This window comes from Polypterus senegalus, chromosome 6, assembly GCF_016835505.1.
Source record: "Polypterus senegalus isolate Bchr_013 chromosome 6, ASM1683550v1, whole genome shotgun sequence".
Classification (NCBI taxonomy): Eukaryota; Metazoa; Chordata; class Cladistia; order Polypteriformes; family Polypteridae; genus Polypterus; species Polypterus senegalus.
In genome coordinates, this window is record NC_053159.1 from 68,479,106 (window position 1) to 68,502,719 (window position 23,614).

Genomic DNA, 23,614 nt, shown 5'->3' on the forward strand with positions numbered 1-23,614 from the left:
AGCTATCAACTTCCAAACAGTGTTCAGAAGCCATTAAGAAGGCTAACAGAATGTTAGGTTATATAGCACGATCTGTGGAGTACAAGTCCAAGGAGGTTATGCTCAACCTTTATAATGCACTGGTGAGGCCTCATCTTGAGTACTGTGTGCAGTTTTGGTCTCCAGGCTACAAAAAGGACACAGCAGCACTAGAAAAGGTCCAGAGAAGAGCGACTAGGCTGATTCCAGGTCTACAGGGGTTGAATTATGAGGAAAGATTAAAAGAGCTGGGCCTTTACAGTTTAAGCAAAAGAAGATTAAGAGGTGACATGATTGAAGTGTTTAAAATTATGAAGGGAATTAGTACAGTGGATCGAGACTTGTATTTTAAAATGAGCTCATCAAGAACACGGGGACACAGTTGGAAACTTGTTAAGGGTAAATTTCGCACAAACATTAGGAAGTTTTTCTTTACACAAAGAACGATAGACACTTGGAATAAGTTACCAAGTAGTGTGGTAGACAGTAAGACGTTAGGGACTTTCAAAACTCGACTTGATGTTTTCTTGGAGGAAGCAAGTGGATAGGACTGGCGAGCTTTGTTGGGCTGAATGGCCTGTTCTCGTCTAGATTGTTCTAATTCTAATTCTAATATGAAAGCAGAAAAAAACATCTGTTAGAACAAAGAAAATAAACATTGCATTAGTGCAAACAGAGAAATTATTACTCGAAAAAATAACGAATAGGTGAATAGAGATCGAATATATGGACATAGGTGATATGTCAGAAGTATGTAAACATTTTAAGGCTTTGAAGTTTAAGTCGGAGAATTTCAAAAATGGGGTTTACCTCACATGCATTTATTGGTTACTTTGCAAAAAAAATTATTAACTGCTGATGATGTAAATCATTTTGTCTGTGCTGAAATTCCAAACAGAGTAACCTATCCTGAATTATGGTACAAAGTCATTAAACACATGCCTCATGGACCTAATTTAAAAGTTTCAGCAGGCTGAAAGATTCCACATATTGTTTTTACCAAAGTTTTGAAATAAAAGTGAAACTAATGAAATAGCAACATTTCAAAAAAAAAAAAAAAATCTTAAAACTCTGTATCCGGAAAACTAAACACTGTTTTTGGCGAGCTAGTGCGTGTGCGTGTATGTATATATACAGTCATATGAAATAGTTTGGGTACAAACTTTTTTCAAAACATGGCAGGATCTAATCAGTAATATTTTAAAATAAGCTCTTAAAGCACAGAGGAAGCAATTATTTCTTTGTCTTCTGCATTCATCTCTGTTGGCTTATCAAACTTATTAATTTAGGTATGTTTACAAGCCTTATTTTTACGCCGTTTGCCTTGCTCTCTCTCCCAGGGGTTGGGGTCGACTTGTTCTTAACTCAGTTTTACTTTTTGTAAAAATTGATTGATCTGTATGGAATGATTGCAATAAAATTAATAAAACTTCAAAAAATAAAAAAGAAACTAATGAAATAGCAACATTTTAAAGAAAATAAAATCTTAAAAATGTGTATCCGGAAAACTAAAGACTGTGTTTGGCGAGCTAGTGCATGTGTGTGTATGTATATATACAGTCATATGAAAAAGTTTGGGAACCCCTCTCAGCCTGCATAATAATTTACCTTCAACAAAGGTATGTCTTTCATTTCCTAGGAACATCCAAGTACTAGGGTGTTTTTTCCGAACAAAGATTTTTAGTGAAGCAGTATTTAGTTGTATTAAATTAAATCAAATGTGAAAAACTAGCTGTGCAAAAATTTGTGTACCCTTGTAATTTTGCTAATTTGAATGCATGTAACTGCTCAATGCTGATTACTTTCAACACCAAATTGGTTGGATTTGCTCATTAAGCCTTGAACTTAATAGACAGGTGTGTCCAGTCATGAGAAAATTTATTTAAGGTGGTCAGTTGCAAGTTGTGCTTCCCTATGATTCTCCTCTGAAGAGTGACGGCATGGGATACTCAAAGCAACTCTCAAAAGATCTGAAAACCAAAGATTGTTCAGCATCCTGGTTTAGGGGAAGGCTACAAAAAGCTATCTCAGAGGTTTAAACTGTCAGTTTCAACTGTAAGGAATGTAATCAGGAAATGGAGGCCACAGGCGCAGTTGCTGTTAAACGCAGGTCTGGCAGGCCAAGAAAAATACAGAAGAAGCATATGCGAAGGATTATGAGAATGGTTACAGACAACCCACAAATCACCTCCAAAGACCTGCAAGAACATCATGCTGCAAATGGTGTATCTGTATATCGTTCTACAATTCAGCGCAATTTGCACAAAGAACATCTGTATTGCAGGGTGATGAGAAAGAAGCCTTTTCTGCACTCATGCCACAAACAGAGTCGCTTGTTTTATGCAAATGCTCATGTAGACAAGCCAGATTCATTTTGGAACAAAGTGCTTTGCACTAATGAGACGAAAATTGAGTTATTTGGTTCATAACAAAAAGCGCTTTGCATGGATGGAAGAACAAAACCAGCTGCCTACTGAGGTTCCATCATGCTGTATGGCTAGTTTAGGTACTAAGGCCCTTCTTAAACTCGAAGGTCGGATGAGTTCAACCCAATATCAGCAAATTCTTCAGGATAATGTTCAAGCATCAGTCACAAAGTTATGCAGGGGTTGAATATTCCAAAAAGACAATGACCCAAAACAGTTCGAAATCTACAATGGCATTCATGCAGAGGGAGAAGTACAATGTTCTGAAATGGCCGTCATAGTCCCCTGACTTGAATATCATTGAAAATCAATGGGTTGATTTGAAGCAGGCTGTCCATGCTCACAGTCATCAAATTTAACTGGAGAGATTTTGTATGGAAGAATCGTCAAAAATACCTCCATCCAGACACTCATCAAAGGCTATAGGAGGCATCTAGAGGCTGTTATATTTGCAAAATACTAAGTATTGATGTAATATCTCAGTTGGGGTACCCAAATTTATGCACCTGTCTAATTTTGTTATGATGCATATTTTCTGTTAATCCAATAAACTTAATGAATTTCACTGCAAAATACTACTGTTTCCATAAGGCATGTCATATATTAAAAGGAAGTTGCTACTTTGAAAGCTCAGCCAATGAGAAACAAAAATCCAAAGTTTAAGAGGGGTTCCCAAACTTTCCATCCATTATCCAACCCGCTATAACGAGAATTATCAATCAATCAATCAATCAACATTTATTTATATAGCACATATTCATACAAAAAATGTAGCTCAAAGTGCTTTACAAAATGAATAGAGAAATAGAAGACACAATAAAAATAAACATAAGTCAACATTAATTAACATAGAATAAGTAAGGTCCGATGGCCAGGGTGGACAGAAAAAACAAAAAAAACTCCAAAGGCTGGAGAAAAAAATAAAATCTGTAGGGGTTCCAGACCACAAGACCGCCCAGTCCCCTCTGCGCAATCTACCTAACATAAGTCAAACAGTCCTCTTTGTATTTAGGGTTTTCATGGAAGGACCTGATGATGATGGTCACGTAGACTTCTGGCTTTCAGTCCATCAATGTTGGTGCATCATGATGCTTTGAGTAGGTGGTGGTGGCGCAGGCCGCCACCACAAAGAAACCGGAAAAAGAAACAGAAGAGAAAGTTGGGGTCAGTATGGATTTTGGAGCCACTGTGAATAGTTATTATGAAGAATTGAACATACAGAGTATCAGGATTAAGTTAAAGTGAAGTTATAAAAAGGCCATGTTAAAGTAATATGTTTTCAGCAGTGTTTTAAAGTGCTCTACTGTATTTGCCTGGCGAATTCCTATTGGCAGGCTATTCCAGATTTTAGGTGCATAACAGCAGAAGGCGCCCACCACTTCTTTTAAGTTTAGCTTTGGAATTATAAGGAGACACTCATTTGAGGATCTAAGGTTACGATTTGGAATATAACGTGTCAGGCATTCCGATATATAAGATGGAGCGAGATTATTTAAGGCTTTATAAACCATAAGCAGTATTTTAAAGTCAATCCTGAATTACACAGGCAACCAGTGTAGTGACATCAAAACTGGAGAAATGTGTTCGGATTTTCTTTTCCCAGTTAGGATTCTAGCAGCTGCATTCTGCACTCGTTGCAAGTGATTGATGTATTTTTTGGGTAGTCCTGAGAGGAGTGCGTTACAGTAATCTAGTCTACTGAAAACAAAAGCGTGAATTAATTTCTCCGAATCTTTCAATGATATAAGAGGTCTAACTTTAGCTATGTTTCTTAAGTGAAAAAATGCTGTCCTAGTGGTCTGATGAATATGTGATTTAAAATTCAGATTACAGTCAACGGTTACCCCTAAATTTTTTACTTCCGTCTTAACTTTTAACCCTAGTGCATCTAGTTTATTTCTGATAACCTCACTGAAACCATTATTGCCAATTACTAAAATTTCAGTTTTCTCTTTATTTAGTTTGAGAAAATTACTATTCATCCATTCAGAAATACCAGTAAGACATTGTGTTAGTGTATCGAAAGAGTCGGAGTCATCAGGTGCTATAGATAAGTACAGCTGTGTGTCATCAGCATAGCTGTGGTAACTCACGTTGTAACCTGAGATAATCTGACCTAACGGAAGCATGTAGATTGAGAAAAGCAGCGGACCCAGGATAGAGCCTTGTGGAATACCATATCGGATATCATGTGTCTTTGAGATGTGATTACCACAACTCACAAAGAATTTTCTCCCTGCCAGGTAGGATTCAAACCAATTTAAGACACTGCCAGAGAGGCCCACCCATTGACTTAGGCAATTTCTAAGAATATTATGATCAATGGTGTCAAATGCAGCACTCAGATCTAAGAGGATGAGAACAGATAAATGGCCTCTGTCTGCATTCACTCGCAAGTCATTTACTACTTTAACGAGTGCAGTTTCTGTGCTGTGATTTGTTCTGAAACCTGACTGAAATTTATCAAGAATAGCATGTTTATTGAGGTGGTCATTTAACTGCATAATGACTGCCTTTTCTAGAATTTTACTTAAGAAGGGCAGGTTAGAAATGGGTCTAAAATTTTCAAAGGCAGAGGGGTCGAGATTATTTTTCTTGAGCAGGGGTTTAACTACAGCAGTCTTAAGACAGTCTGGAAAGACCCCCGTATCTAATGATGAATTAACTATGTCCATTATATATATATATATATATATATATATATATATATATACATACAGTGGTGTGAAAAACTATTTGCCCCCTTCCTGATTTCTTATTCTTTTGCATGTTTGTCACACAAAATGTTTCTGATCATCAAACACATTTAAACATTAGTCAAATATAACACAAGTAAACACAAAATGCAGTTTTTAAATGATGGTTTTTATTATTTAGGGAGTAAAATAATCCATAAAATAGTACATTTCGAAAAACGTTGTGGAACTGATGTAACATTATTCATTCGCATACCATCTTGCTGTTGTAATCAGTGACCGCATTTTTTTTTTATTTTTTTTTTTTCTGATCTTGCCCAGTCTCCACATTTTGGTGCATGGTGGTGTTTCTTTTGTACACCAGGACATGCAGAGGAAAGAAAGTTCCTCTGCAAGGTGAGCCATGAACGCTCTTCTTTTCTCAGTGGACCCCATACATGCCTTGCACAGTACATGCGCGTTGAGCACAGCCAGGTCAAGTTTGTTATTGCACAAGCAACCGGCCACCTGCATGTTCCTTCTCACACTGAATAAGCTTAGCCTTCTGGTGCATGATGTCAACACAGCACCAGGGAAAAAAAGAAAGAGACAGATATATGTGACATTTTGAAGAAATCATTTTATGACCTGAATTGTACCAATCAGAAAACACTGCAATGTTAACATGCAATATTATTTGAAAATAAACAGATCAGGTGTAAATTTATCTTCCTCCCCTCATGATCTGACCCTAAATAACAGCGCCAGCATAAATTCACACCCGATCTGACGCTATTCATTTCCAAATAAATGTTTGACTGATTACAACCGCAAGATGGTATCCGAATGAATATGAATAATGTTACAACAGTGCCACAATGTTTTCCGAAATGTACTATACAGATCATAAAATGAATAATTCCCAATATCATATATACATATCTTTGTATCTGTTTTTTGTCAGTGTGGCTTTGACATCATGGACCATTAGGTGCATACTAATTTAGCGTAAGCAGGAACACTCAGTAAAACTGAATAAAAAAAATCAACTGACAATTGGATACGAATAAGACAAATTCGTCAGCGTTTGTTTGTCAGCTTTTATCCATCCAGATCAGAGAGTTTCCAGTTGATTGTCTCAAAGCACCACTTACATCTACAGTTATTCCCAGTTTCAAATAAAAACTAACAGCATCAGATCCCCTTATGGGGAGGGGTAGTGTGTATCGTGACTGAGAGAATAAAAGTGGAAAAAAAAAAAAGCCAACTTTTCCAAGTATTATAAATGTACACCAGCTGTTACAGACGCAAATCAAAATGTATGTTTTTATTGTATAATATTAACAATAAGAGCAGCTCAGTACTCCAAAAAGGTAAATATATGAGGCAGTCAGGATCAAACCTGGAACTCTTGATTACAAGTCAGCAATTCTTGCCACTGCACCATGGAAGCTGTTGCGTCATCCTTGAACCTTTTTTGAAAGTGTTTATTTGATCTTTGGATTTCAGGATTTATGCATTATATAGTTTATGTCTGCATTTTGTCATTTATTACTAAAATATGAAAAACCTTTCTGTTTTAACAATGTTTTTACACAGATTATTGTAGAAATGGAACACACATGCAATGCATGTGTTCCAAATAACGATCTATTATTTCCATTGTAAAACTCCTGCACTTCACTCCCAGATAATCAAGGCTGCAACTGAGAGAACTTTGTGCCCGTTCTGCAGCGATGGAAGGGTGGAATAATAGACTTCTTGCTGCTTGTCTTGATCAGCACATTTACAAGACAAAAGATGCTAATGGAGAGGTGCTAAGGAATTTAAGGTGGGCCAGATTTACGGGTTTTTTCGTAGGCTTTGGTAATTCTATGTTAAAGGCACCCGAATTAGCTAGTTTCAGAAGACTGTAATGTTGAAACAAGCCGTATCAGATACCCTAACTACTTTAAAAAAAAAAACAAAAAACTAAGAAACATGAGCTTAACTGCAAAATTGAAGGTACAAGAATATCCCAGAGACTTTTACGAATCTGGACAACTTTTCTGCAAGTTTTGCCAGCGTACCATTGACTGGAAATGAAAAGATACTTTTAATGACCACATCAAATCTAAAACCCATGTCAAAAACAAGGAGAAACTAAGATCAAAAGTGTTCCTCTAAAAGTAACAGAAGAGGAAACAACAAAATAGTCAGATGCAAGATGGCAGTTTGTGTCCATGTGAGTCAGACATACTGCTCGAATAAATTATGAAGATGCATCCTTTCTTTATTAAGCATTGTAAATAAGGAGGCGCGCTGCCAGAAAATGAAAGCAGTCTTCGTGAAACTCATTTGCTCTGTGTCTTTGAACAACATATGGACGCCGTTCTTCGAAAGATTTGTGGCAAGAAAATATATGTCGTAGTTGATGAAACCACTGATAGCCGAGACCACATAGTTCTCATCATAGTGATAGCTGAGTAAACATTTGGCTGTGTGGTAATTCTTTTATGTAATCAGTTATAATTGTACGTGATGTATTTACTGTGAATCATTTAACCGACTAAATTATGCAGGTATTTCACTGGTATTAACAGTCCTTTTCGTAGAAAAATGTTATTAGTGAATAGCATTCGTTGTTAATGGGTTCCCTTTTAAAAATTAATAATGATGTTTTGTGCTTTAATAAATGCTTTGCCTAACAGTGACGAGGTATGCAAGGTCCACATTTGACTCGTCCGTTATAAACTCGGCACCTACAAACCTGGACAGAAGAGCAGGCTTTTCCTCAGACGCAATGAGCCCTTTAAAGCGGGTCACTCTTTCTTTTTTCTAAAAGTGAAGTTAACCTTAATCTGAAAAGGATGCATCAAACTAGTAAGAGCTCTTAAAAGGAGGGCACTCACTGTCCTACTGCAATTTTAGCATACAGCATCATGGAGGATCTGGGCTTCTTACCTGATGAATAATAAGGTTCAGTTGTGCTAGTGTGCTGTTTCATAATTGTTTGTTTTGTTGCAGCTGTTACTACTTTCTTACAGTAAAAAAAGAATCAAGGAAAAATAAAACCGTGAAAACTGAAAATTAAAAAAAAAAATAACATGGAATTTGTGGAAAAATAAAATGGATTCCATAAGGCCTTATTTATCTTATTTCTGCCCTATTGCACCATGTACATTCTAAGCAAAAACTGATTGCACTTTCAGCCATATAAGGGGACAGTACTCATCTAACATGTAATACATTTATGTATTTAACAGATGTTACAGATATATATGTATGTATTCTTTATTATATGTTGATGTTTATTTTATCTATTAACAAAAAAGAACACTTACTGTATAATATTTTGCTACCAGTTTCATGGTGTATTGGACACCAGTTCCTTGCGTCCTAGCTTACTTACTTGCATCTGTGTCTGTTTTATGTTTCGCAGCTGCTATATTTTCGCAAAAGCAAGTGCATCATGCCCCATAAATGCCTCAATCTTAAAACGAGGTGTGATGAACAGTGCAGCAGGTGAGCAAGGGAAAGGTGGTGTGAAGACTTGTGAGGGCACCGATCCATCTTGAAGATGAACTGGATGAGGGAGGCATTTTTGAGGTTAACAGTTTGTCATGGTCTTTTCTTAAATAGACAATAAACAATGCTTTCAAGGACCATTTAAACAGCTGCTTATTTCAGTATGTCAGTCTGCCCTCAGCCCTCATTTTCTTCAAGGGAGATCCCTGTCCTTACAAATTTTCACACCATACAGTTTCTCCCCTGCAGAGACTCACTTTTGCCATAGGATATGCTGCTATGCAAACTTATTTAAACAATATGGCAAAGCAGTGAATGTTATCAAACGCTACTTTGACTATCCCTAAATATTGAACAGCAAGGAAGTTTACTTAAATACGCGTGATATAATTGCACCTCTCCCGTACATTTACTGAGTACAAAACACATGGTGACCTGTGTCCCTAGTGCCGTAATATAAATAAATGTACCTGCACTGATAATATTCTCATGATGGTCCGGTAATGTACCCATCAAATTAACATACTGCAAGTTTTTTTAAAAACAGATGCGGTGTGGAAGGCTGGGATACTGAACAGGTCACAACATCTTCTATGTCTGAAACAGCATAGCAATGATCTTACTGTCACCACACATGAAACTTCTGCCCATGGCTCATACAGTTGTGTGATTTCATGCTTGCTGGACAAAGCATCACAGCACACTGGGAAAGAAAATGGTCGCCTAAGCCAGCCGCATGGAAAATATTCAGCAAGCAAGGTTAACGATGAATACAGCATATTCACTATAAAAAACACTCTGTTGAATTTCACCAATCAATGCTAATTATGTTATTGTATGGAAAAGAATTGTTTTATTATATTTCTAAATTTCCCTATTTGAAGTATGTGAATTTCCCCTTGAGATTAATAAAGTATCTATCTATCTATCTATCTATCTATCTATCTATCTATCTATCTATCTATCTATCTATCTATCTATCTAATTTACAGACTTGTAAACTATGTTGATGTGAATTAATTCTGTACAGCAGTGTCTTGCACTGTACCTGAGCTTTGGAAGCTGCTTCCTTCCTAATATAATGCAATGTATGAAAACCTTTTCATTTTGCTCAATTGGGGATGGTTTCCTGAAGCCAATTTTAGTAGTTAAGCCTTATTTACACAATTTAGTTTCATTTAGGCGGAGTGGTGGCTTTGAGGCTAGGGATCTGAATCCCTTAAATGCCAGAAGTGATTGTATTTGGTTGGGCTATTGAGTAAGGCCCTTAACCTGCAATTGCTCCATCCTGGGTATGATGTTAAAAGGTCCTTCAGATTGCAGGGAGGACTCAGGGATTGGTGGCAGGATTGGCACTTCACACAATGTAAAAAAAACTCCCACTGTTCCATTCCATTCAGACTAGCGTTGGACTGAAGTGTCACCTGTTGCACAGCTGTGCTATGGTCCAAATTTGGTATCATGAGACAGTTTGTCATATGGTGGGTGCATCAACGCACTTTATCAGTGCTTACAGTCTAGAGGTAGAACAGTTACATGGGTGACACTGTATGGGTTCATTAATACGGGGGAATATAAACAATGCAAGTAGAAAGCTTTTATGTAAGGAATAAGAGGAGCGCAAGGTTAGAAAACAGAAAAGTAAAGTTAACCTCATAGAAGGACAAACAAGCAGTCAATTGAGAGGGAGAATAGTACAGTAGCTGAAGGGGACAGAAGGTGTAAAATAGCAGTAGCAGTTCTATAATCAATTTTTTTATTTTTGGCTAAACTTTTTAGTTTTACCAATTAAGTTAAATAATTTAATTTTAATTAAAAAAAGATAAAGTTAAGGCAGTTGTAGTAATCCTGAATCAAATTTTAACAATGAGGTCAGTTCAGTGCAAGTCCTGTTGTATGCTGGACTTTTTAGGTGATGGCTTGGAGGAGCCAGTTGTTTATGAGGGCAATATCTGCAGTGGATGACAGCTGATGCTGCACCTCAAGCTCAGGGTTGCTAATCTGGAGGAGGGGTTGTCTGGCCTCTGTTGTAGTACAGAATTGGCAGACCTGGCCCAGGTGTCCTTTAGAGAGAGAGTCTGCATCAACTATCATGGCCCAGCAGTAGATTCCAGACCAGACAAGTAGAGATAGGTGGGTCACTGTCAAAGGCGTAAAATAAAGGGTGCACAATGTCCAGTGGCATCAATTCCAGAATTAGAAATGTCAAACTGTTTTCAGGTCCTTGCAGAGCTGTATGGTGTCTCTGATGATTCTGAGGTGATAGGCAGGGATGAGAAGCCCCAACAGGCCACCTCAAAACCAGTTTCCTAGAAAGAGAGAGGTTGTGATAGTTGCGGACTCAACCATTAGGGGGATTTAAGCGCAGGTTTGCTCCAGAGACTGAGAGTCTTGCACGGTGTGTTGCCTTCTGGGTGCACAGGTGGGGGAAGGGTGGATAGGTTCTTGGCCAGAGCAGGAAAATGATCCAGTTGTCATTGTCCATGTGGGAACAAATGACGTACATAACGGTAGTCTGTCGGTTCTACGATCCAAATTCAAAAAGAGTTAGGTGCCAGGCTGAGGGGCAGAACTGATAAGGTAGTCTCTGAAGTTCTGTCTGCACCAGCCACGCACCAGTCCAGGTAAGACTGAAGAGATTAGAAGGCTTAACACGTGGCTCAAATATTGGTGTAGGGTTGAAAGGTATAGGTTTATGGGGCATTGGAACTCCTTTTGGAACAGATGGGACTTGTTTCACCACGACAGGTTGCATCTGAACTGGAGGGGCACCAATAGATTGCCTTAATGATAGGTGTATCAAAAATAAGGCAAGTGAGCTAGAGCTGTATGTAGCAAAGCATAATTATGATATTTTAGCAATAACGAAAACCTGGCTAAATAACAAAGATGGGGATAAGTGTAATATAGAGGGATGCACATTTTTAGGAAAGATATACAGAACAGAGAAGAATGTGGAGTTGCTGTTTATGTCAAACATAATTTAAATGCAAGTCCTCTTCAGTTGGATGATGAACCCCATCTTAGGGCATGTGGCTTTGCCTAGAAAGGTTTAGGGAAAGAGGCCTTATTTTAAGAGTGTTTTATAGACAACCCAGTGCAGACAGTAATTTCAACAGACATATTTTTAGTAATATTAAAAAAGCAAGTTTACAGGGGCATGTTATGGTCATGGGGTACTTTTAATTATCTGGATACTAACAGGGATAACCTTGCAAATGGAGGCGCACAGGAATAGGAGTTTTTAGAAGTAATCAGTGACTGTTTTTTAACACAGTATGTTAAAGCGTCAAGCTTGTCTGAATTAAGTATTTTGTAAAAAATAAGATAGAATTTAGGATATAGAGGTGATTGAACCAATAGGTTCAAGTGACCATAATATAATACAATACAGTTCTCAGTATTTTGTAAGACTGCAGATGCAAAGACAGAGGGAAAGGGAAAATAGCTTTTGAAATACAGTAATCCCTGCTCGATCGCAGGGGTTGCGTTCCAGACCCCCCCGCGATAGGTGAAAATCCGCGAAGTAGAAACCATATGTTTGTATGGTTATTTTTATATATTTTAAGCCCTTATAAACTCTCCCACACTGTTCACATTATTAGAGCCCTCTAGACATGAAATAACACCCTTTAGTCAAAAGTTTAAACTGTGCTCCATGACAAGACAGAGATGGCAGTTCTTTCTCACAATTAAAAGAATGCAAAAATGTCTTCTCTTCAAAGGAGCGCTGTCAGGAGCAGAGAATGTCAAAGAGAGAGAACGCGAGATAAGAAAAGCAAACCATCAAAAAATCAATACGTGCTTTTAAGTAGTCTATGCCGAAGCACCGCGATAAAGCGGCATTTTGTAGAGGAGTGTCCGTATCCTCTGTGCAAACAGCCCCTCCGTCAGGCACAGAGAATGTCAGAGAGGGTGAGAGACAAAGAAAAGCAAACAATCAAGCACCACGCAGGAAGCATATCATTGAGGAGTTTTAGTTAATATGTAATACATGCTCTGATTGGGTAGCTTCTAAGCCATCTGCCAATAGCGTCCCTTGTATGAAATCAACTGGGCAAACAAACTGAGGAAGCATGTACCATAAATTAAAGACCCATTGTCCAGAAATCCATGAACCAGCTTAAAAATCCATGATATATATTTAGATATGCTTACATTTAAAATCCGCGATAGAGTGAAGCCACAAAAGTTGAAGCGCGATATAGCGAGGGATTACTGTAAACCACTAACCTTCTGCTTGTTACAGTTCCTGTCAGCCTGTCACTGCAGTTGACATGGTTGTTTTTCAGTCTCCTGAAACTGCAGGACATGGCGGACAAAGTAGTCAAAATATGTGCTTATCCACAAGCTAGTTGTTGCAAACACCCTTTAGCGAAGTTATAAGTTCCATACAGCAATCCATTTTAATTGCCTTTTTCACTTATTATGAAATGCCCAAATTTTAGTAACTATAGCTGTGATGAAGTCAATCACCAAGCAGTGAAACTGTGCAAACTGTGGGATGCGTATCAGACAATCATCAACAATATGCAGAAGTTGTATGTTCCTGATCATGATATTAGTATCGACAGAAGTCTCCTGCATTATAAGGAAAGGACGCTATGGATACGGTACATTGTATCCATATGGGCACGATTGAGTGTCAAGTTCTGTGTGCTGTGCAAAGTAAGCACTGGTTATACCAGGAACTCAATGGTCTAAACCGGTAGAGGGAAACAAAAGGGATGGCAAGTACGATCAATATGGCGATGCTACATTTGTTCCATCACTGGTGAATACTTTGCTTGAACAAGGTAATGGTGGGCAGTTTCTAGACCTCACCTGAATTGCTTGGGATTTTACTTCAAATGAAAACTGACACATATAACACTATACGACTGAACTATCATGATATGCTTGATGAATCAGGTCACATGAACGGGTCGAGCTTCACAAAGGTGGAGTAGCCAGATGGCATAAAGGCAAAGTGATTGTGATCAAGAAGAAGGACAAGAAAGATGTCTGCCACCTAAGCACTGTACATAATGCAGCAGCTGTCGGTTTCCGTGTTGAGGGAAATTTTGAGCTTTGTGCTATGGTAGACTATAGTAACACGATAGACAATGTCAATTGTGCATCTCATGTACTGACATTCTACACTGTCATGCACAAGCAAAAATAAAAATATTACAAAATGTTTCAAAATATAGAAAGTATGTACAGTCAACCCTCGTTTATCGCGGTTAATCCGTTCCAGACTCTGCCGCGATAAATGAATTTCCGCGAAGTAGGATTCTTTATTTATAAATCGAATATTTTCGCAGTTAGAGCATAGAAAACCTGTTTACGACCTTCTAAATACAGTAATCCCTCCTCGATCGCAGGGGTTTCGTTCCAGACCCAGCGATAGATGAAAATCCGCAAAGTAGAAACCATATGTTTGTATGGTTATTTTTATATATTTTAAGCCCTTATAAACTCTCCCACACTGTTAGCATTATTAGAGCCCTCTAGACATGAAATAACACCCTTTAGTCAAAAGTTTAAACTGTGCTTCATTACAAGACAGAGATGGCAGTTCTTTCTCACAATTAAAAGAATGAAAAAATATCTTATCTTCAAAGGAGCACCGTGAAGAGCAGATAATGTCAGAGAGAGCTTGCTAAGAAAAGCAAACAATCAAAAAATCAATACGTGCTTTTAAGTATACAGAAGCACCGCGATAAAGCCGCATTTTGTAGAGGAGCGTCCTATCTTCTAGGCAAACAGCCACTGTGTAAACAGCCCCCTCTGCTCACACCCCCTCCGTCAGGCAGAGAGAGTGAGAGAGACAGAGAGAAGCAAACAAAACAAGTGCCACGCGGGAAGCATATCTTATAGCATTGAGGAGTTTTAGATAATATGTAATACATGCTCTGATTGGGTAGCTTCTAAGCCATCCGCCAATAGCGTCCCTTGTATGAAATCAACTGGGTAATCAAACTGAGGAAGCATGTGACCTAAATTAAAAGACCCATTGTCCGCAGAAAGCGGCGAACCAGCGAAAAATCCATGATATATATTTAGATGTGCTTACATTTAAAATCCGCGATAGAGTGAAGCTGCAAAAGTCGAAGCGCGATATAGCGAGGGATTACTGTATACTAAATCTGCATCATTACAGTGCTGGACAGTTGGCATACCTTTCCTACTATGATTGTGATGTTAAACATAATATTTTTTGTTGAAAAACAATTCAGTTTTTTAGGCTTATTTTCCAGGGGTAATTACAAGGAGACTACAATTAGTGGCAGTCTTTTCATACTAGAAGCATGCCATTTAAACCCCTCACCATCCCACCAATTGGATTTTCAAGCTAGCATAATCACATTACTGAAAATTTTTGTAGCAACAGGAACAACAATTTACTTTTGTATAGCTGAAAATTGCACAAAGAATACCTCAATGGACTTTAACAGGCCCTCTTTTATTTACAGACCCCCTTCCCCCAATCCATCCCCACAAACCTTGACTGTCTAAGAAGAAAAGAAAGAGAAAAAACTTCCAAGAAACCTTGCAGGGAAAAGGAAGAAGTCTTACTAAAGGCAATTCAAAGAGAGACCCCCTGCGTTGGGCACATACAATATACAAAACAGAATACAAGAAGTCCTTATCTAATAGGTAGATGGTCCATCTACCATTGTCCCCACAGAAATATAATACAATATAATTTGTTCTTGCACAACACTCTTTGCCAAGTGCAGGTGCAGACTGCCACAACAACTCCCAACGCAAAATGCAACAATAGATTGTACCAATCACTAAATGTAGAATTAGTAAAGATACAGAGTTAAAATACACAGATAACAAAGTAGAAATTGATTAAATAGTGCATGCATGAATGAATCTTGGCCCCCTTTTTGCCCCTGCTCTGTTTTGTTATGGTTTGACAAACATAAGAAATCGGTCAAAGAAACTTCTGTTTTGTTTTCACTGTCTAAAACATCATCTTTGCTTGTGGTCATGTTTTTATGCTTTGAACTTCTGGGTGAATGTGCACTGGTTGTCGGCTGTCACACTCACATGAGCCCATCCTTCCAATATACCGTAATATTGCAGTGGTATTCATCATGAAATATCATTAATACACTAAGGGCAAACATCAGGATTTTTATTCATTAAGGTTGTGATTTTTTTTTTTTTTTAATCCATTTTTGTTACTTCATTAATAAAATGTATTGCTTCTAAATTTTCAGACATTTATCTTTTAAGGCATACATTATGTTTTCTGGCTTAAACCAGAGCTGTACTTTCATTAAATTGTTCTTGGATTAAAGGTAGAACCAACCTAACCTAACCCTTGAGCCGTTACTATTAGTATTGCTGTAAAGATTCTCCTGCAAAGTTGTAGTGGTCCATTGCCGCTCAGATTCACACTGTTGAAGGGACGGTAATTTTTTTTTTTTTAGGTGGGGATTCCGAGAACGCATCCAGCCTTGGCCAGACTCACACTAACTAACAAACAGAGACAGAAAATCCAGTAATTCAAATGAATGAATGAAATGGAAAGTAAATATAAACTACAAATAATCAGACAACCCTCCCCTACCCCTATTGCAATAACAAGCACAACACACAACAATAAACACCTATGGCAATGCCCATGAATCAGTCCTATGTAACAGATGCAAATGGAGTTGGGGGTGGGTGGCAGATCCTGTGAACTGTAGAGGTGAATGTAAAGTTTGTCCTACTGTTTCTGAAGTGCATTGGCATGAGATGCATGTGAGCAGTCCCTGCAACAAAGAAGCAGCAGACTGGCATGAGACAAAACTTACAATACGACTGTAATGCAGGACAAACATGTAATATCCACACAGGTAAAACGGTGACAGTGCTGACAAACAAACAACGGCACTCCTTTCTGTGTTTAGTGGACTCCCTTTTAAAGTTCCTGCCAGCCCTTCTTGCCCCCAGCAGTCCCTGTGCCAATTGCAGACATCCAATCAGGGCAATACCCTTAGTACAGCTGGGAAATGGAGTCCATAAAGTTGTAACACTGCATTGTGCTCTGTGAAAATTTAATACAAGCAATAGCACTATAAACTGTGATGTATTTTCGCTCCTCCATGCAGCAGCACATGAAGTGCATTGATGTTTTGGCAAATTGCAAATTCCTTATGACACAAACTGAAAGGAGAAGTGGGGGAACACTTTGTGGTACAGGGCTGTGTTCCTGACAAGCACAGCAAAGATTGACTAGTTAAATTTCATATCCACACAATATAAATTTGGCTGAACTGGCAATGAAATGTGAGCAAAGGAAAATCAATAGGGTAGGATATGCAAAGCATCATGACATGTTTTTGACATTGCTGACTAGCACCAAACATTTGCAGTGTTTAAAAAGTGTATTTTCTATAAATGTTTAATATATTAATTAGTTTGAAAGTAAAATGTTAGACACCAGAATTTTTAATCCATATATGAGTATCTTTAATTAAGTACAGATTTTAAGTACTAAAAATTCTAATCTCAGTTATTGGTTTACAACACTAAGACTGGCCTGGAGCTAAATTTAGGTTAAGTGCATAAAATAACTGAATATTCACAGTCTCATTGTGGAAATAGCAGAGGTGTTTATATACAGTTACTTGACTGAAAAATGAAGGGTTTTTCTTGTTGGATGTAATTGAACATAGAAATATAATTTTAACTTTACCTTTAGTCAAGTATAAATGAGAATAATTAATTTAAAAATGTTGCAGAAATGAATTAGAATATTACATTTTTGCCTCTGTTCTCATCACAATATGTTACAGTATTGTATCTCACAGTAAATACTTTTTTTAGTGATTTACTTAACGTAAAAGCAAGTCCACTCAATGTTTACATTGGTAAAGTTTGTTGCATCTCTGCTGCTGCTTATTTTCACTATAAGGACTGACAAAGGAATATCTTTATTAGTTATTCTTGTAACGTGTTGTGAGAATATTGGGTTGTATGCTGTTCCTTAGATTGTGTATATACAGTGGTGTGAAAAACTATTTGCCCCCTTCCTGATTTCTTATTCTTTTGCATGTTTGTCACACAAAATGTTTCTGATCATCAAACACATTTAACCATTAGTCAAATATAACACAAGTAAACACAAAATGCAGTTTTTAAATGATGGTTTTATTATTTAGGGAGAAAAAAATTCAAACCTACATGGCCCTGTGTGAAAAAGTAATAGCCCCCTTGTTAAAAAATAACCTAAGCGAACCACAGTGAGAGCCATTATCCACAAATGGCAAAAACATGGAAGAGTGGTGAACCTTCCCAGGAGTGGCCGGCCGACCAAAATTACCCCAAGAGCACAGAGAGGTCACAAAAGACCCCAGGACAATGTCTAAAGAACTGCAGGCCTCACTTGCCTCAATTAAGGTCAGTGTTCACGACTCCACCATAAGAAAGAGACTGGGCAAAAACGGCCTGCATGGCAGATTACCAAGACTCAAACCACTGTTAAGCAAAAAGAACATTAGGGCTCGTCTCAATTTTGCTAAGAAACATCTCAATGATTGCCAAGACTTTTGGAAAAATACCTTGTGGACCGATGTTACATCTGGCGTAAAAGGAACAGCATTTAAGAAAAAGAACATCATACCATCAGTAAAATATGGTGGTGGTAGTGTGATGATCTGGGGTTGTTTTGCTGCTGCTTCAGGACCTGGAAGGCTTGCTGTGATAGATGGAACCATGAATTCTACTGTCTACCGAAAAATCCTGAAGGAGAATGTCTGGCCATCTGTTCGTCAACTCAAGCTGAAGCGATCTTGGGTGCTGCAACAGGACAATGACCCAAAACACACCAGCAAATCCACCTCTGAATGGCTGAAGAAAAACAAAATGAAGACTTTGGAGTGGCGTAGTCAAAGTCCTGACCTGAATCCAATTGAGATGCTATGGCATGACCTTAAAAAGGCGGTTCATGCTAGAAAACCCTCAAATAAAGCTGAATTACAACAATTCTGCAAAGATGAGTGGGCCAAAATTCCTCCAGAGCTGTAAAGACTCATTGCAAGTTATCATAAACGCTTGATTGCAGTTATTGCTGCTAAGGGTGGCCCAACCAGTTATTAGGTTCAGGGGGCAATTACTTTTTCACACAGGGCCATGTAGATTTGGATTTTTTTTTTCTCCCTAAATAATAAAAACCATAATTTTAAAAACTGCATTTTGTGTTTACTTGTGTTATATTTGACTAATGGTTAAATGTGTTTGATGATCAGAAACATTTTGTGTGACAAACATGCAAAAGAATAAGAAATCAGGAAGGGGGCAAATAGTTTTTCACAACATTTATATGGTTATACATGTTTAAAATGTGATGTATAAGCTGTTCATGTATTACATATAAAATTTTTGCACATAACACAAACCACAGTTCCACAATGAATGTTGTACAAAATCACTCGCATCTCTCTCTCTCTCTCTCTCTCTCCTTATCTCTCTCGCTCGCACGCATCTCTCTCTCTCTCTTCTCTTGAGGGCAATCGCCTCCTATTCTCTGTCTGAGTCAGCGTGCCTCACTCATATAGTCAACATCCGTATGAGCGTATACTGTTTACTACAGTATTGTGACTGTGTGTGCTGTGAAGTGTGAGTCCCCATCTTGCGCCCCAAAACACGAAGCTGAGTCTCAGTACTTTAACAACACCAGCTTTATTCAGCTTGAAACAGCAACAGCGCTGTTATTTATTGTAGTGGGATCTTTATAAATGTTCCTTGTATCACCCATTGCCGGCAGGCGCTTATAGCATGTCTGCGATCTTTTTGGATGCGCTTATATGGCGAACTGCTACAGCTCTGGGAGACTGTGATTGCTTTGGGACACTCTTCCGCGTGTCGTCCCATTGGGTGGAATCCCACATGAGTTTAGAAACTCACTCACACCAGCCATGATTCTTTTTAAAGGTAAAGTGCAGGTTAATTTGTGGTATTTATTTTTACTTTTATATTTTGTATTAATTATTTTTTATATGGATAGTTTTGGGTTGTGGAGCGAATCATCTGAGTTTCCATTATTTCTTATGGGGAAATTCACTTTGATATATGAGTGCTTTGGATTGTGAGCACATTTCCGGAACGAATTATGCTCGCAAACCGAGGTTCCACTGTATACAGTAACTGCTGTTGTTTCTATACACAACTACAATAAATACAGGAAAACCTGTAAAGTCCAAAGTTTAATCTTTCTTTAAAAATGTATTTGTAGGGGTGCAGTGGAGATGTGTAAGAGTGTTGTTGGGATCTTCTCAAACTTAAGTGCAAATTACTTGCCCACCTATTTTATAGCAATAAAACTTTTAATAGTTTTTTTTGTACATTAAATTGGATAATTGAGTTAGTAAAATCACATACTGAAGAGAAGGAAAAAATATTGACTGAAGAGACATGGTGCTAAATTTGGATCTTGACTTAATACATTTAAAATTACTTTGATATATTTACTAAATGATGTCTGCTATTTTATTTCTAGTTTAAAGATCACTAACTCCCTTCTTCTTAAGTATGAGAGTGAGTTGAAGACAGAGCTACAAAATGAGAACATACAGACTGAGCAAGAACTGTAAGTAAAACACGAGTTGTCTATCCAGTACTACTTTTAATCTTTGTTTAAAGGGGGGGCGGAGTCCCAAAAGAGTTTAGAAACCTTACATATCAAAACACTTTATCCTAAATGAATCTGTGGCCCCTAAGTCTAATTTTTCTTCCACAGTACTGGCTAAGAAGACCAGGCTCTTTTTGAGTTTCTGACATGGCCAATTTACATTTTTTTGGATTCAGTTAAATCGGCATCCTTCAAAGTGTCCAGCACTGCTGGAAGTCGTATTAAACAGGAATCACAGTCATTGCTAAATCTTACAATGCAATCAAAATATGCATTGGAAAATTCAGAGCGAGTGTGTAATATCTGATCCATCATTCTCTGAAATGTTAGGGGTGTTGTCATGAAGTCCAAATGGAAGTCTTACAAATTCATACAAACCATCTTGGGTGGAGAATGCCATTTGTTCACAACAGGTTTTTTCAAGAGGCACCTGTCAGTGTCCCTTAGTACTTGTCCTATTTTATCTAATTGCTCATCTACATGGGATATTGGAAATACATAATTTTTAGAAACTTTATTTTAACATCTAAAGTCTGTGCAAGAATATCTGGTTCTGTCTGGTTTTCGTGTCCCACACTATGCGACTCTTCAATTCCACCCGGGGGAGTAAATGCTAACATTACTCAAAGTTATTGTCTGCTTTTTATTTATTTATTTATTTTTTTCATTTTTCATTTTTATTACCGTACTATTTAATTTAATAGTCGGTATACTGCTGCTGGATTATGTGAATTTCCCCTTGGGATTAATAAAGTATCTATCTGTCTGTCATTTAAGTTTCACAAATCCTATGTGGGTGCATTTGAATTTTAACACCAGGCTCTGTTATTTTATGTTTGGTAAGATTAGGTTTTCCAACTAAATCATGTCCTATGGAAATTTTGAATCACCAAAAACAGCAGCTGCTCCAACAAACATTTTTTTTGGGTTATAACATTATTTTAAAAGATTAACATTTAGTATTTGAACAGGTTTACGCCATACAGATACTCTCATTTTTAGAATTTATTGTTTCCTCGATGGCTGGAACTTGCCATTTAGCTACAAATTTTGTAAGGATCATTTGGAACAAAAATGAGCTTTTTTTGAATTCCCAGAGTTTATTTCTTTTTAATTACAAACTGTTTTTGTATTTCTTGCTCAAGGTACATGTGCTCTTTTGCAATTGAAAATAATCTAGGCAGTTTCTATTTTAAGCTAATTACTGTACTTGGTTTACTAATTTACATTTGTGATCATCTACATGACCGTTTTCCTAATCTTCCTTTAAAAGATCTAACATTCCCTGGTGCTGTCAGCCAAAAGGTAGTTCATATGGACTCAAAACCATAGAACTATGTTGGTGGTTTTCTTACTGCATACATAAAAGAACAGCAGCGCACTCTCCTAGGTTGGTGAATCATCATGACCAACAAACCTAATGCTTTGTTTTAAAGTTTTAAATATTTCAGTTAACTCGTTTGTTTATGAAGCAGGTGATAACAATTCTGAACTTAATGCTTTTGTTTCAGAAACAGTTGATCATGGCAAGGATATCTTTCAGAGTCAAAGCAGACTTCCTTTTCTTATTCAAGAATGAGTAGGAAAATTTTGCCATCCCCTAACATACCAAGCTACTGATTTGCTATGGGACTGCAAAGTGTTTGTGTTTTAGATAAATTAGTAAAAGTTTAAAAATAAGATGTTACCTTGAATACGTTGTATACTTTTTTCTTTGATGATAAGGTTAAGATGCTGTCTCATTTTTTTTTTTATTTGTGTATCTCTACAAGAGTGTCTTCCTACAACCCCAATTCCAATGAAGTTGGGACATTGTGTAAAACGTAAATAAAAACAGAATACAATGATTTGCAAATCAGACAAGATATCCAATGCTCAAACTGATAAACTTTATTGTTGTTTTGCAAATCTTCACTCATTTTGAATTTGATGCCTGCCACACGTTTCAAAAAAGCTGGGACTGGGGCATGTTTACCACTGTGTTATACCACCTTTCCTTTTAACCACACTCAATAAACGTTTGGGAACTGAGGACACTAATTGTTGAAGCTGTGTAGGTGGAATTCTTTCCCATGCTTGCTTGTTGTACAACTTCAGTTGCTCAACAGTCCGGGGTCTCCGTTGTCGTATTTTGCACTTCATAATGCGCAACACATTTTCAATGGGAGACAGGTCTGGACTGCAGGCAAGCCAGTCTAGTACCCACACTCTTTTACTACGAAGCCACGCTGTTGTAACACATGCAGAATGTGGCTTTGCATTGTCCTGCTGAAATAAGCAGGGATGTCCCTGAAAAAGACGTCGCTTGGATGACAACATATTTTGCTCCAAAACCTGTATGTACCTTTCAGCATTAATGGTGACTTCACAGATGTACAAGTTACCCATGCCATGGGCACTAACACACCCCATACCATCACAGATGCTGGCTTTTGAACTTTGCGCTGATAACAATCTGGACGGTCCTTTTCCTCTTTGGCCAGGAGGACACGACGTCCATGATTTCCAAAAACAATTTGAAATGTGGACTCGTCAGACCACAGCACACTTTTCCACTTTGCGTCAGTCCATCTCAGATGAGCTCGGGCCCAGAGAAGCCGGCGACGTTTCTGGGTGTTGTTGATATATGGCTTTCGCTTTGCATCGTAGAGTTTTAACTTGCACTTGTAGATGTAGCGACGAACTGTCTTAACTGACAATGGTTTTCCGAAGTATTCCTGAGCCCACATTGTAATATCCTTTACAGAATGATGTCGGTTTTTAATGCAGTGCTGCCTGAGGGATCGAAGGTCACGGGCATCCAGTGTTGGTATTCGGCCTTGCCACTTACGTGCAGAGATTTCTCCAAATTCTCTGAATCTTTTGATGATATTATGGACAGTAGATGATGAAATCCCTAGATTCCTTGCAATTGTACGTTGAGAAACGTTCTTAACCTGCTGGACTATTTGCCCACAAAGTTTTTCACAAATTGGTGAACCTCGCCCCATCCTTGCTTGTGAACGACTGAGGCTTTTGGGGATGCTCCTTTTATACCCAATCATGACAAGCACCTGTTTTCAATTAACCTGTTCACCTGTGGAATGTTCAAAACAGGTGTTTTTTGAACATTCCTCAACTTTCCCAGTCTTTTGCTGCCCCTGTCCCAGCTTTTTTGGAATGTGTTGCAGGCATCAAATTCAAAATGAGTGAAGATTTGCAAAACAACAATAATGTTTATCAGTTTGAACATTAGATATCTTGTCTTCGTAGTGTATTCAATTGAATATAGGTTGAAAAGGATTTGCAAATCGTTGTATTCTGTTTTATTTACGTTTTACACAACGTCCCAACTTCATTGGAATTGGGGTTGTACATTTGTAATGAGTTTC

At 37.8% G+C, this 23,614-nt stretch overlaps 1 protein-coding gene across 4 annotated transcripts in view; it reads left to right on the plus strand.

The window, feature by feature from the left end:
• Positions 1 to 23,614, plus strand: part of LOC120531139 (kinesin-related protein 4-like) — a 136,049-nt gene that overhangs the window by 29,077 nt on the left and 83,358 nt on the right. For all 4 annotated transcript variants that reach the window (XM_039756270.1, XM_039756273.1, XM_039756271.1 and 1 more), the window contains exon 4: positions 20,112 to 20,201. In XM_039756270.1, the coding sequence (XP_039612204.1) occupies positions 20,112 to 20,201 (90 nt within the window). The remainder of the gene's footprint in view (positions 1 to 20,111; positions 20,202 to 23,614) is intronic.